The sequence below is a fragment of the Neofelis nebulosa genome, chromosome 7, assembly GCF_028018385.1.
Source record: "Neofelis nebulosa isolate mNeoNeb1 chromosome 7, mNeoNeb1.pri, whole genome shotgun sequence".
NCBI lineage: Eukaryota > Metazoa > Chordata > Mammalia > Carnivora > Felidae > Neofelis > Neofelis nebulosa.
The window spans coordinates 147,618,120-147,630,965 of record NC_080788.1 but is presented as its reverse complement, the minus strand read 5'-3'; the positions used below and the strand labels follow the sequence as shown (position 1 = coordinate 147,630,965).

The 12,846-nt window shown below is 66.5% G+C and overlaps 1 protein-coding gene across 5 annotated transcripts; it reads left to right on the top strand.

The window, feature by feature from the left end:
- Positions 1–4,237: 4,237 nt before the first annotated feature.
- NUDT14 (nudix hydrolase 14) lies at positions 4,238–12,097 on the top strand. 5 transcript variants are annotated; one of them, XM_058740492.1, is made up of 6 exons: positions 4,799–4,979; positions 7,618–7,674; positions 7,935–7,978; positions 8,496–8,560; positions 8,781–9,018; positions 11,776–12,097. In XM_058740492.1, the coding sequence occupies exons 1-6, from the start codon at positions 4,899–4,901 to the stop codon at positions 12,014–12,016; spliced, it is 726 nt and encodes a 241-aa protein (XP_058596475.1). In that variant the 5' UTR covers positions 4,799–4,898; the 3' UTR covers positions 12,017–12,097. The 5 variants fall into 5 exon arrangements, with proteins under 5 accessions (XP_058596479.1, XP_058596478.1, XP_058596477.1 ...); XM_058740496.1 differs by lacking the exon at positions 8,781–9,018 and having other exon boundaries at positions 4,238–4,979; positions 8,530–8,560; positions 11,776–11,852; XM_058740495.1 differs by lacking the exon at positions 11,776–12,097 and having other exon boundaries at positions 4,239–4,979; positions 8,530–8,560; positions 8,781–8,858.
- The last annotated feature ends 749 nt before the right edge of the window (positions 12,098–12,846 follow it).

Genomic DNA, 12,846 nt, shown 5'->3' with positions numbered 1-12,846 from the left:
CGCTCCACGGCCACCTGACCTCCTCCTCACCCTTGTGGTCTGTGCTCAGGGAAGGCAAAGTCCCCCGGCCAGACCTCGGAGGAGAATGGTCACTGGTCCTCAGAGCGGGGCCTCCTGGGCAAGGGTTTCCTCTCGATTGCAAAACCCCTCCCGTGTACTGATGTCACGGGGTCTGCAGGCAAGGCTGGGACCACGGCAGCCACCCTGTGGCCGTGAGGTTCAGCGGGGCTGGCGTGCCGTGCGTGGCGGAGCTCGGACAGCTTTGGGGCCTCCTCCTTGCAGACTTCTCACGAGAGATGGTCGGCCCCGTGCCGTCTGAACTCCTGCGGGCGGCTCCCCTGTTTGTCTGCGGCTGAGCCTGTCGTAACCAATGCGTTACACATACCGTGTAGTCGGGGAAAAAATACCTTCAACCCACAACTGCACAAACAGCCAGGCGCCTGGGTGGCTCCGTCGGTTCAGCGTCTGACTCTGGATTTTGGTTCAGGTCGCGGTCCCAGGGTAACGGGATTGAGACCCGTGTTGGGCTTGCACTGAGTGTGGAGCCTGCTTGAGATTCTCTCTCCTTCTGCCCCACCCCTGCTTGCACACTTCCTCTCTCTCTCTCTAATAATAATAAAATAAAAGATAAGCAAAAACCCCAAGACAAAACACACAGCCATCACCCGAAGTCCCTTCCTAACTGACGTGAAAAGAAGAAAGAGGCTTCTCCGGGCACCCGGAAGGATCAGGGGTTTGGTACCTTCTCCCCATTGCCGCCCCTGGTGCTCCCCCAGGCTCACGGAGGTTGGGGAGCCGAGTCCCCCAGAAAGGTGAGGCTTCAGCCCCAGCAGGAGCCTTGCTGCCCCTGGGTCCTCTGCACAGGTGCCCACCTTGCTCGGCCCCTTTGCTTAGCGGAGAAGACCCACCCACACCAAGCCTGGAGGCCCTCTGCCCACAGCTTGCTGCAGAGACACAGAGGTCAGGACACCCACGCGCACGGGCAGGCCACCAGCGACCACTGAGTGACGTGGGGCACAAAGGCGCGTGCTCCTCAACTCAGCTGCTCCCTGCCTTCAGGTATCCCTGCTCACCTGTGTGCGGTGCCCAGACGCACCCCTACGGCTCCACACCGTCACCCTCGGGGCCCCACCCACCCCTCGTCCTCACGCCTGAGAGCCGGTGGGCTTCCGTGCCTGTGCCCCTGAACTTGCCCCTCCCTGACTGTCCTCTGGCTCAGCCCCTCCACACATTAGCTGTGCACCTGCTTTACACGCCCAGGCCCGGCTGCACTGTTCCTGCCGGCCCACCCCTCTGGCCCTCACTCCTGGTGCTGCCCCCCACCCGAGTCTCTCCCATCAGGAGCCCCCGACCAGCATCCCGACCTCTCTGGACCATGGCTTACCCATCACCCTCACTACGAAAAGGCTGAACCTTGGAGGAAGCCAGTGTCTGCCTGTCTATCTGCCCAGGCTGCTGGCTACTGCCTGAGAGCACCCTGCAGCCTGGTGCCACCGGAAAGCCCTGCTGGCCAGGCCATCAGGGCTCGCAGTCCCCTTCCCCGTGGGGACCACTGTGCAGCCGGTGAGCCCGCCCCTGCTCCTGCAGAGAGTGGGAGGCAGCAGCCAGCGGCAGCCTCCGGCCGCCCCGCCAGCGCCCGCCCGGCACCGAGGAGCAGGGCCTTCGGGAGCCCCGGCGGCATCCCACTACCCCAGGGCCTCCTGACACAGGACTGCCCTGCTCCCCGTGTCCACACCCTGGTCCCCAGCACTGGGGCAACGGAACCGTATGTGGCACGGAATGATTAAGTCCTTCACTGAGATGGGGAGATAAGCCTGGATTATCGGGGTGGGCCAGGTAATCACAACGTCCTTATAAGGAGGAGGGGGGGAGGAGGAGGAGACGTAATGATGGGAGCAGAGTCAGGGAGAGGGCCAAGGGGCATGGGCGCCTCTAGAAGCAGAAAAGGCCAGGACAGGTGCTCTCCTGGAGCCTCCAGAAGGAAAGTGGCCCCGGTGACGGCTGAGCCCAGTGAGGCCTGTGTTGGACCCCTGCCCTCAGAGCTGCAGGATAAAAAATCTGTGCTGCCTTAAGCCACCAGTTTGGCCTCCATGGCGCTGGGGCACGGACACGGGGGCTCTGTACCAGCTCAGCCTCCGGATGGGGCTCAGCAGGGCCTCTGGAGGCAGCTTTGGGATGGGCCCCAGTTGCTGAGGGCCGAGGGCTCCTTCTGTCGTGACCCTTCCTCTTCCTCCAGGTCTCTGGGAGCGGCGCCTCCTTGGCTAGACTGCCCCCCAGCCTGCCCCCCCTACATGAGGGGGGTACTCGGCCCAGTGCCTGTTACCAGGGACCCCCGGTTCCAGGCCGCCTGGATGTGGTAGGCACTTCAGAACAATGGCTGGATTCACACCTTACCAGAGAGACTCACCGCCACCCGTGGCCTCTCGACCCCAGGTCCACATTTAGGGTGCACATCCACGTCCAGGACTAAGGGGAAGGGCCCTAGGGCATGTGGGGGATGGGGCTGGGGGAGACGCCTTGAGCTGTTTTACAGTTTTTCCCCCTTTAAAGAAACTGAAATCCACATGACGTTAACCTTCTCACCCTGTATACACTCCAGTGGTCTTCCCCACCCACTGCCTGGCTCTAGAACTTGGGCTCCGCCCCTAGAGGGAACCTCATCCCCAGGAGCAGCCCCCCCACCCCAGCCCCTGGCGATCCCTAAACTGCTGTCTGTCTCTGGATTTGCCTGTTTTGCCTCACGTCCATGGGATCATATACGACGTGGCCTCTTGGGTCTGGCTTCCCTCACTCAGCATGACACCGAGTTCACCCGTGTATCTGACTTTCCCTCCTTTTTATGACCCAACAGACACTCTCCCTTAGGGCGAGAGCACACCGCTCACCTGCTGGCCCGCGGAGGGAGGTGCACGTTGCCTCCGGCTGCCAGTAGGGCTGGCGGAGAGAGGGTCTCCCGAGCCATCTGGCTGTACAGCCGGGCGTGTACTCAGCAGGTCAGACGGCAACTCTACGGAACTGCCACTAGTTCCCAGAGGAGCAGCACCTCGCTGGTACTCTGAAGGGACCTAGGTTCCGCAGTCCAGGCTACGAGCCGCTTCTGTGATGAAAACAGTGCTTTCCGCCTCAATGTGAAGGAAACAATGCTCTGTGAGATGCTGCGTCTTCCCAGATGCTCCTACAGCTCCCTGTGGCCCCTCCTCTGCCCAGGCCGGGGCTCTTGCCAGCTCAACTCTGTGATTTGTCCTGTGCTCTGGGAAGGGAGCGTCCCTGGGCCCGGAGTGTGTGCAGGACAGGTGCACCTGGCTGCTGGGTGGGGTGGGGCCAGCTTCCGGGACGGGCCCTGGTGTGTAGTCTCTCTGCCCGCTCCCCCCCCCCCCCCCCCCGGACACTAGTCGGTGGCGAAGGCTGGGAGGGGCAAACCCCTACAGGGTTATTGGGGGCCCGGTGCTCCAGAGCCCTGTGAGGTCCCTTCCCTGGAACCCGGGCAGCCCAGGACTTTCTCTGTGACACAGGACGCAGTGGAAATGGTGCTGCAAGACATCTGAGGTGGGTCATGGGAAACACGGCTTCGTGACCATGTGCTGGGGGAGCTGCTGTCGTGGGAGAACCCCACTGCTCCGAGACTGCCATGCCACACGGAAAGGTCACACACCGGGAGAAGGCCAGCCAGCCCATGGGAGGGGCCAGACACACGGCAAAGAGGCCATCCGGGTCACGTAAGCCCACGGAGCCCTGCTGCTCCTGACCACAACCGCAGAGAAACCCGAGGGGAGAACTGCCCATCTGGGCGGGGGCCATCCATGGACTGAGCTAGCAACAAAAAATGGGTGCTTGCTTTGAGCCACGAAACGCTGGGGTGCCTTGTTGCACCTACGCAGCAATGGATAAAGAGACATGGGAGTCAGCTTCGGGGCCACATGGCCAGACCTGCCTGGGCTATTAGCCCTGGGGCCGTAGTTCAGAGAGCAGGACTCGGCTCCCCTACCCCACGGACCTTAGTGGTCCCGGGGAGGCAGTGGGTGAATTTGGAAAGGGTCCGCAGATCCACACCCAAGGCAGGAGTCCAGCTGTTGGGGCCTTTCCACAGCTAGAGGGGTGTCAGCACGGTGGGACTTGCCAAGAAGGTAGGGGTAGCAGCAGGCTCCAGAGGTGAGGCCCGGACAGCTCCACAGACAGGGAGTGTCAGCTCCTCCCAAGTCCGGCAGGTGGGCAGTGCCTCCCAGGTCAGCTCCCTGCCCCCCAGGGGAGGGCTGAGCTCTGCGACGGCCCTGGTCCCGCCCCCTTCCCCGGGCTCTTTTGCCTCGCCCTCCTTCCAGAGCTTCTGTCTTCCCGGCCAACAGGCACCCTGGAGGTGACTACACTGTCCCCCACCGTCGCCCGCGCAGTGACCCCGCGCGCAGCCGCCGACCGACCCCTTCCTTTCTCCTCTCGCAGGCGCCACCAGGCAGCCCCGACCCCTGACCGTTCTCTTCAGGGCCCAGCCTCTCCCCGGCTGGGGCCTGACCCCCACCTAATCTCCGGGCCTTGGTCAACCCATGTGGGCTGGGACAGCCGCTCGGCTCATCCCGCCGCAGCTCAAGTTGCGAAGTCCCGGGTCCGGCGGGTCCCCTCCAGCCCCGCCCGCCAGCCCTGCGCCGCAGCCGGGGTCCACCGGGCTGGCCCTCCCCGCTCGGCTCCCGCAGCGCGCGGAAGTGGGAGCGCCTCACCTGCGCGGCCCCTCACCCCCCACCCCCTGGCAGGTGCCGCCCGCGGTCCGCCCCGTCCCGCCCCCGCTCGGCGCCCGTCCGCCCCGCCCCGCGCGCACTGGGCATGCTCAAAGCCGGGTCACGCGCCGCGCGCCCGAGGCCCGTGCGCACTCTGCCCGTGGCCGCCCGGACCCGGCTGCCCGGCGCGCTGCCATGGAGCGCATCGAGGGCGCGGCCGTGGGCCGCTGCGCAGCCTCGCCCTACCTGCGGCCTCTCACGCTGCACTACCGCCAGGTGAGCCCGCCCGCGCGTGCGCCTCCCGCGGCCCCGCTCACCGTGGACCCCCACCCCCGGCCCCGCCGAAGCCCCGCCCCCGCTGGGTCCCGCCCCTACTATAGGTCCCGCCCCCACCGGCGCCCCGCCCCTCGCGCCTGGCCGAGCTCCCCGGCTCTGAGTGCGGCTCCGGTTCGAGCCGGGTTCCCAGCCGGGGTGAGCGCCCGGGTCGGGACGCCGCTGGGGGACCACTCATCCCTCCAAGGAGGCTTGGCAGGGCCCCAGCGCTCTGCACGTGGGCTTGCTTCCGAGGGCACCTCAGAGTCTCCACCCGCTCAGCCGGCAGGCGGGCTGCCCCTCGGGCATCCTTCCCCCGCCCCGCCCTCCCACCTGTCACAGGAAGAGCGGGACCAGCCGACTTCCTGGGCGCCACGCACATAGCAGGTTCGGGAGAAGTATTTGTGGGGCGAATGAGAACCAGCTCTGTGGTTCGGGTCCACCGGCGCCCGCCCGCCTCCCAGTCGGGACAGCTGGGCCGGATGTTCCATGCTCCTCTCCCCGGCTGCCTCTGGGCTTGCGGCTACCTGTCCTCTCCGCGGCCCTTCGCTCAGCAGCCTCCAGCCTGAGGGAGGCCCCCGCGCCCCTCGCTTGCCCTGCCCATGTAGTCCTTTGGCTCCATTCTTAGGATGGGCCCAAGTTGGCAGTGCTGGCCTGGGACAGACGCAGGGGGTCAGGTGACAGGCAGGGGCCTGGAGATGGCTGCCCTTCTCCTTGGCACTGACTTTGGCTGGGGATGCCTGACTGTGGCTGCGCAGCCCCCTAGGGGCTGAGGCTCCGGGAGGCAGTGGGTAGGCACAGGGTGGGCCAGGCGCATAACTGCTCTAGGGCCTATGGCTGCAGTTGTCTCCCAGTTTTGTTTTTGTTTTTATTTTAAGTGCAGAGCCCAGCGCGGGGCTGGAACCCACACCCCTGAGATCCTGACCTGAGCTGAGGTCAAGAGTCAGAGGCTTAACCGACTGAGCTACCCAGGGACTCTTAAGATTTTATTCTTAAGTAATCTCTACACCCAGCATGGGGCTCGAACTCACAACCCCAAAATCAAGGGTCGCACACTCTGCAGACTGAGCCAGCCAGGCGCCCCTCTCCCAGTGCCTGTGAAGTGTGGTAGCCTGTCCGTGTGTTCCCACTAATGGGCGCTGGTGACCAGAGCAGAGGAGGCCGTGATGAGCACAGGCCTGGGAACCAATGCAGCACGCCTCCAGGGGACATCGGGCTGGGCTGTGCGTGCCACTGAGGGACATCTGCAGCCCTCTGTCATTAGCTACCCCTGGTCAGGGGAGACGTGCTGGCCAGACAGGCCAGAGGCAGGTCATGTCTGTGGCTCTGAAGTCCTGTCTCTCCCTCCCAAGGCCCCTGGAAGATTAACCAGGCCTAGGACCCAACCGGCTGGTCCGGGGGTCCTGTGGAGGGGCTGGCTGGGCCTCTCCGGCTCTCCTGGACTGCCCCTGGCACCCTGCCTTGGCTGGACCTGAGGGTCTGACAGACATTTTGATCTTGAGCTGAGAGAGTGCCCAAGACTCGCACAAGATGGCCCGTATCCTGAGGGAGGCCGGAGGCACGGCAGGCCTCCTCTGGAGCCCGTCCCGGGTGGGTGGCTGGCCCCAGGGTGGCCAGATGGCAGGCAGGCCCAGGCTTGCCTCCTGGGGGTGGTGCCTCTCAACGGCCTCCCAGGCAGCCCGACCTGTACACCACAGGGTGTCCACCCTCCCGCCGCCTTGGAAACAAAGGCCCCACCACTCCTCTGGGACTCCTCTGCCTCCAGCCGAGCTGAAACCAATGTTCCCCGCTCCTCTCGCACCAGCGTGGGGGCCTCTGCCTGGAACACCCTTTGCTCACTTCAGTGGGGCCTGGTGCACTGTCACCTCTTCCAGGAAGTCCTCCCTCTCCGGTAGTCCTAGCGGCACATTCTGTGTCTCTGGTGTGTTCAGGGCCTGGATAGAGCCCCAAAAGTGGGGCCTGCAGCTCTCCAGGGCCTTAGGGCCGACCCAGTGACCGAGGGTGGCTAGGCTAAGCCCGCTGGTGACAGGCCGCCTCGGGGCGGGGCCCCAGGGCCCTAGGGCCAGCCCCATGGGCAGAGGCCCCTTGGGGAGCAGGCAGGGCCAAGTGGAATGCTGTTGTTGGCTCTGGCCCCTGGGATGGGAGCCCACCTTGTCTAGCAGTGTCCAGCTGGCAGGAGTCTGGGCCCCTCGCGCCCCCTGACCATCCCCCAGCAGGCCCTGCACCACCTCCTTCGTTCACTGATGGCTGCCTGGAGCCCCGGGAGCCCTTTGGGGGTGTGCTGCCCAGGCCTGGGGGGCAGGACAGTGGAGGCCAGTGACAAAACAGCAGGACCACAGGATGTGCGAGAGACAGCCTGAGACAGACACCGGGCTGGGGGAGGGGCTATCACCCGGCTGGTCACCGTCATTGTCATTACATCACTCCATCCTGCAGGGCCGCCTCCCGCCTGCCTCTCGGGAGGCCGGCCAGCCCCTCCTGCCTTCCTGTCACCCTGTCCCCTGGCCCGAGGGAGCTTCAGCAGTGAACACCTGATCTCTGTCCCCTGGGGACCCTCCCTGTCCTGACTGTAAGGACACCTTTGCCTGTCTCTCCCCCACAGCCCCCACGGTCCACCCTCCACTTGCTGACAGGATACGTCTCTTTGCAGCTACTTGAGGTCAGCCTGTGCCTTTCCACCATTTGCTCTGGTTTTCTGCCTCGCCCCACCCCCCCACTGGAGCACCAGACTGTCGCTGACCTCCCCGGCCGGCCCGCTCCTGCTCCTCCCCCACCTGCTGAGGCTCCCCCGGTGGGCCTCGAGTGGGTCTCCGGGCCGGTGCGGTGCGCGGGTCGTCTGGCCTTCTCAGCCACCCTGAGCGCTTGGAGCCTCGCTGGCAGCCCCGCGGCCCACCCTCACCCCTGTGCCGTCTCTTTCAGAATGGCACTCAGAAGTCGTGGGACTTCATGAAGACACATGACAGGTGAGACCCCAGCCTGGCCTGGTTGCCTGGGAAGCCCCAGACTGCTGCCCGCTGGGACGCTGGGCCCTGGGGGCCTGGAGCCCCACCCCTGCCTCTGGCTCCCGGCTCAGGCCCCGGTGGACCTGGAGGAGGCCATCTGGGTGCCCTCGCCCGCCCCGGGCGTCAGGGCTGTGGGCTGGATGGCAGTGTGGCGCGAGGAGCGTGGCTGGTGGGCGGCTGGCCAGCGGGGGCCGCGTGTCCCGTCAGTCACCCGGCCTCGGCTGCTGCCACCCCTAGCTAACCCTAACCCCACCCTCTTGCCCCCATTCGGCCAGTGGGAACGCAGTGGGCCTGGCCAGCCCTGGCCCTGCCTGGGCCTCAGTCTCCCCATCCCGGTAAGGGACCAGTTTTCCCAGGCTGCTGGGGAGAGGAGGTGGGCCCGGCATGCTGGGAACGGGGCATGGGGGCCAGGGGCCCCAGGGAGACGAGGTGAGGTGAGGGGGTTGCTTCCGTCCTGAGCTCTGTCCACCCCCCGCAGTGTGGCCATTCTCATGTTCAACTCTTCCCAGCAGAGCCTGGTGTTGGTGAAGCAGTTCCGGCCAGGTGAGGCCGGGCAGAGCGGGCCGCGGGGGGAGGGGAGGGCTGCGGGGGGCACGTTCAGGCCCCTGGGGGCCATCGGGTCCGAACGCAGACATGGGGCGGGGCGGGGGGGGGGGGGCTCCAGGGGAAACTAACGCCCCGTGAGGGGGTCTGGCCTGGAGCGGGGCGCGTGGAGGCCTCGACAGCACGGCTGTGACCGTGGTCAACGCCCCCCGGCCCCCAGCTGTGTATGTGGGCGAGGTGGAGCGCCTCTTCCCCGGGTCCCTGGCGGCCGTGGACCAGGACGGACCCCGGGCGCTGCGAGTGGAGCTGCCTGGCTCGGCGGGGGTGACCTACGAGCTGTGCGCTGGCCTCGTAGACCAGCCCGGGCTCTCGCTGGAGGACGTGGCCTGTGCGGAGGCTTGGGAGGAGTGCGGCTACCGGCTGGCTCCCTCCGACCTGCGCCGGGTCGCCACCTACAAGTGAGTGGGGTTGGGCCCGCGGGCCTGCCGGGCCGGGGGGGGGGGCATCTTGTGGTCAGCACCGCCCCCGGGGGGGGTGCGACGCGCTGGGGGGCAGCGAGCGCCCCGTCCTCACGGGTGTGCGGCTCCTGTTTGTTTTCCGGCATGGAGTTGGGGGGAGGTGGGGCAGCACACACCTCAGATCGTGATCCAGGCCGGAACCCGGGGCTCTGGGGGGCAGTTCTGGAGCACGCGGCGCCCCCACCCTGCGGCCCTAGCAGCTGCTGCCGACAGATACCTCTACTTCCTGTGGGATTAAGCACCGGGCGCTGGGGGTGGGGGTGAGTCACAGATCTGCTGGCAGACGGCGGCGCCTCAGGAATGAGGCTGGGGTGGGGGTGGGGGGCAGGGGTCCGGCCTTGCTGGGGAGCGGAAGCCGTGTGGCCCGGAGCCCGGGTGACCCCACCATGCTCCGCACGAGGCCCGCAGCTGGGGCTGTCCTCCCAGGATGGGATGTTGGGGTGAGGCCCTTCCCCCCCCTGCCCCAGGAATGCTGTCAGGGTCCCTGACCCTGGTGAAGTCTGGGAGCAGGAGGACGGTCCTGGCAGTGACACCCTGTCCCCAGCGCTGAGCATTGGCCGCTGGCAGCCGTCCCCAGAGGGGGGAGCTCTGCTCCTCAGCCCAGTGCAGGAACCACTCGGTGTGGGGCCCAGGCCCCTCTGCCTTAGCAGCCCGGGGCTTTGTCGCCGTGTCTCCCTGGCCTAGGGGCTGGGGGCTGGAGCTGACCTCCGGCACACGAGGGAGCCCCGCGTCGAACATAAGATGCCAAGCGGCTGAGTGTCTTGGTCTGAGGGGCAGGCCTCGGTGACCTGCAGGCGTCCTCCTCGGCGCTGGGGTCCCAGAGGATCCGAGGGGCCTGATCTGGAGCTGGCGTTGAGCCGGGAGGAGGCACTCTGGAAGGTGGGGGACCCCAGATGAGGTGAGCCTGGGCGGAGTCGTGGCAGAGAGGCCGGCCCAAGCGCGGCCCAGGCTGCAACGTTTCCACAAGCAGGGCTATGGCTTGATCGTGAGGGTGCTGGGGAGCCCAGGAGGGCTCTAGGCAGCAAGCAGCATGGTAAAGACTTGCATTTTGGAGGCAAGGGGTGGCTGTGGCCGGGGGGCAGGACTGAGGGGCTGGAGGAGAGATCAGGGCAGCTGTCCCTGCGGACCCGGGGGCTGGACAGACAGCAGAGAGATCTGGAGCCTCTTCTTCGTGTGGAGGTGAACCAGGCCACTCACCTGCCAGGCACAGGTGACAAGGCCCGAAGGCACATTCCTCTTGCTCTGGGTCAAAGGCTGTGCCTGTCTCCTTCACAAGCTGGCGGAAACTGGGACTGGAAACCCCACACGCTGGCGCTTCCATCAAAGGCGCAGCCTATGGCCACCGTTGTAAACAGGCCATCGGGAGAGGACTGTGGCAGATAAGAGTCTGGGGCGGGGGAAGCAGCTAGGTGAGGCCGGTCGGTCGGGATGGGGTTGGCCGTCCTGGGGGGTGGGGCACGGAAGCTCTGTCAGCCGTCTCTGCCCTCCGCGCCCGGGCAGGTCTGCAAGAGCAGCCTCCGCCCTGCGGGTGTCTGGCTGGCCTGACGCCCCCGGTCCCCCCGCCCACTCACGCGGGACCTTCCCCTGCGGTTCTGGGACGTGGGCGGGCCCCGCCATGGCCCTGCCCTCACAGACGGCAGTTCCCGTGGCTGCCCGTTCTCGCCAGTCTGGGCCACTGCGCTTCCCCTGGGTGTCTGCCCCCCTCCTGGCGGCCAGCGGCCCGCTCTGGCCACCTGTCCACACCCCTCCACGCCCCAGCTGCCTCAGCATGGCTGTCCCCAGCCTGGAACTGGTGTCCTGCAGATGCTGGGGTTGGGGGCTCTCACAGGGCAGGTCACACGGGTCGCCAGGAGGGCCCTTGCTTCCAGCCCGCCTGGAGCCTCGGGTGGGAAGGGAGGCCCTGGCTGAGGGGCTCACGTGAGCAGAGGCAGCGGCCTGCCTGGCGTCTGCACTGCCGAATGTGGCAGAGACCTAGCGGCTTCCGTCAGCCCACAGTTAGGACCTCGAAGTCGCTGTGGGTCAGCGGTCTGCTTCTTGGGAACGGGGCCCGGCGCTCAGGGTTTTGCTGTCCTGCAGTCAGGGTCGGCTGGGCTCGTCTGGGGCTCGGGACCCCCTTCCCAGCGCACACGGTCGCGGCAGAATTCAGCTCCTTGTGGCTGTGTGACTTAGGGCCCCGTTTCCTGGCTGGCTGGTGGCCGGGGACCACAGTCAGCAACTTAAGGCCACCTGCGGGCCTGGACCACGTGGCCCCCTCACAGGGCAGCTTGCTTTGTCTGCAAGGCCTGCGGGACGGGCTTGTCTCTCTGACTTCCTCCGCCTCCCCTCTCTAAACCTGCACTGAAGAGCTCACCTAGTTAGGTTGGGCCCACCAACGTAATCTCTGTGGCTGAGTCAAAGTCATCTGATTAAGGCCCTTAGTGACACCTGCAGAACCCTTCCGTCTCTGCCACGTGACGTAAGATTCACAGAAGCGACACCCAGCATACTGCCAGGTTTCTGCTCCACCCGAAGGTCGCAGGAATCTGGGGGTGGGGGGTCCGGGGGGGTGCACCCCGGAGTCCTGCCTCCCAGACTGGCCTGCCTGGCCTGGGCGGGGGGGGGGGGGGGGGGAGGCTAGAAGGAGGGCTGGAGGGAGCAGGACAGGTGTGTCCGCGAGGCCCGTGTGGGCGGTTCAGTAGGGGCTGTTTCAACCCGCAGGTCTGGCGTGGGACTGACCGGCTCCAGCCAGACCATGTTCTACGCAGAGGTGACCGATTCCCAGCGGAGCGGCCCGGGCGGGGGCCTGGCAGAGGAGGGCGAACTCATCCAAGTGGTGCATCTGCCGCTGGATGGGGCCCAGGCCTTCGCGGACGACCCGGATGTCCCCAAGACCCTCGGTGTCATCTTCGGCATCTCCTGGTTCCTCAGCTGTGTGGCCCCTGGGCTGGGTCCCCGGTGAGACTCCGGGGGGGGGGGGGGTCGAGACCAAGGTCGGCCACGGTCACCTCCTGCAGACCAAATAAAGGCTTGTAGAACTCCAGCCTGTGTCCTCTGGCTCCGAGCGGTGGCCCCGGGTGGGCTGGGGCAGGTGGAGGGACCGCGAGTCTTTCCCTGGGGGGCCTGGGGGAGGGTGGGCTTTCCACCAAGAGGCCTCTGGCAGCAGGCAGGGCAGGGACTGCTGAAGGCAGCTGGTGGCCGGCAGAAGGCTAAGGTCAGGCCTTAGGTGGGAGCTCGGCCAGGCCAGGCGCTCAGGGAGGACAGAGTGGTGGGCCATGGGGTGGCCGTGGAGCGGTGGCAGAGCCAGCCCTGGGGAGGAGGTGGGGACAGAGCCGCAGGCTGTTCATTCTTGAGGGCGCGTGCTCCCAGCACCCTACCCTCTCCTGGAGTCCGAAGCCAGGGCCGCTCTGGGTCTAGCGCCCCCTCTCCCCCCCGCCCCCCACGCCCCGGGCAGTGCTCTGGGCAGTTGGAGTCGGTGATAAGAACTCCCTCTGCCTGCTGGCCCGTGTGTGGTGTGGCCTACAAAGCTGGGAGGACCCCTGCCCTGCACCCTGGCCTGTCTTAAGGGTCAGGGGCTGCCTGAGCTGCCTTTGTGACCCTTAAAACACTTGGGCTCACAGGAGAGCTGGGTGACTGCTCAGCTACGCTCCCAGTAAATGCTCCATACGTAGTGGGTAGATGGGGGTCCTAAGTGGAGAGGGTGTGCCAGTCACCACAGTCCAGGTTGGGCAGTCGGTCGGTCGGGGACGGGGGCCCAGCCTGAGCGCTGGGGACGCTCCTGGGATGAGGGCC

What these genes read in the sequence shown, in the direction of transcription:
- NUDT14 (XM_058740492.1), top strand. Translation starts at nt 4,899, where the DNA reads ATGGAGCGCATCGAGGGCGCGGCCGTGGGCCGCTGCGCAGCCTCGCCC. An exon ending in TCACGCTGCACTACCGCCAG is followed by an intron (nt 4,980 to 7,617) that starts GTGAGCCCGCCC and finishes TCTCCCCCACAG; the next exon opens with CCCCCACGGTCCACCCTCCA. An exon ending in CGCCGGGTCGCCACCTACAA is followed by an intron (nt 9,019 to 11,775) that starts GTGAGTGGGGTT and finishes TTCAACCCGCAG; the next exon opens with GTCTGGCGTGGGACTGACCG.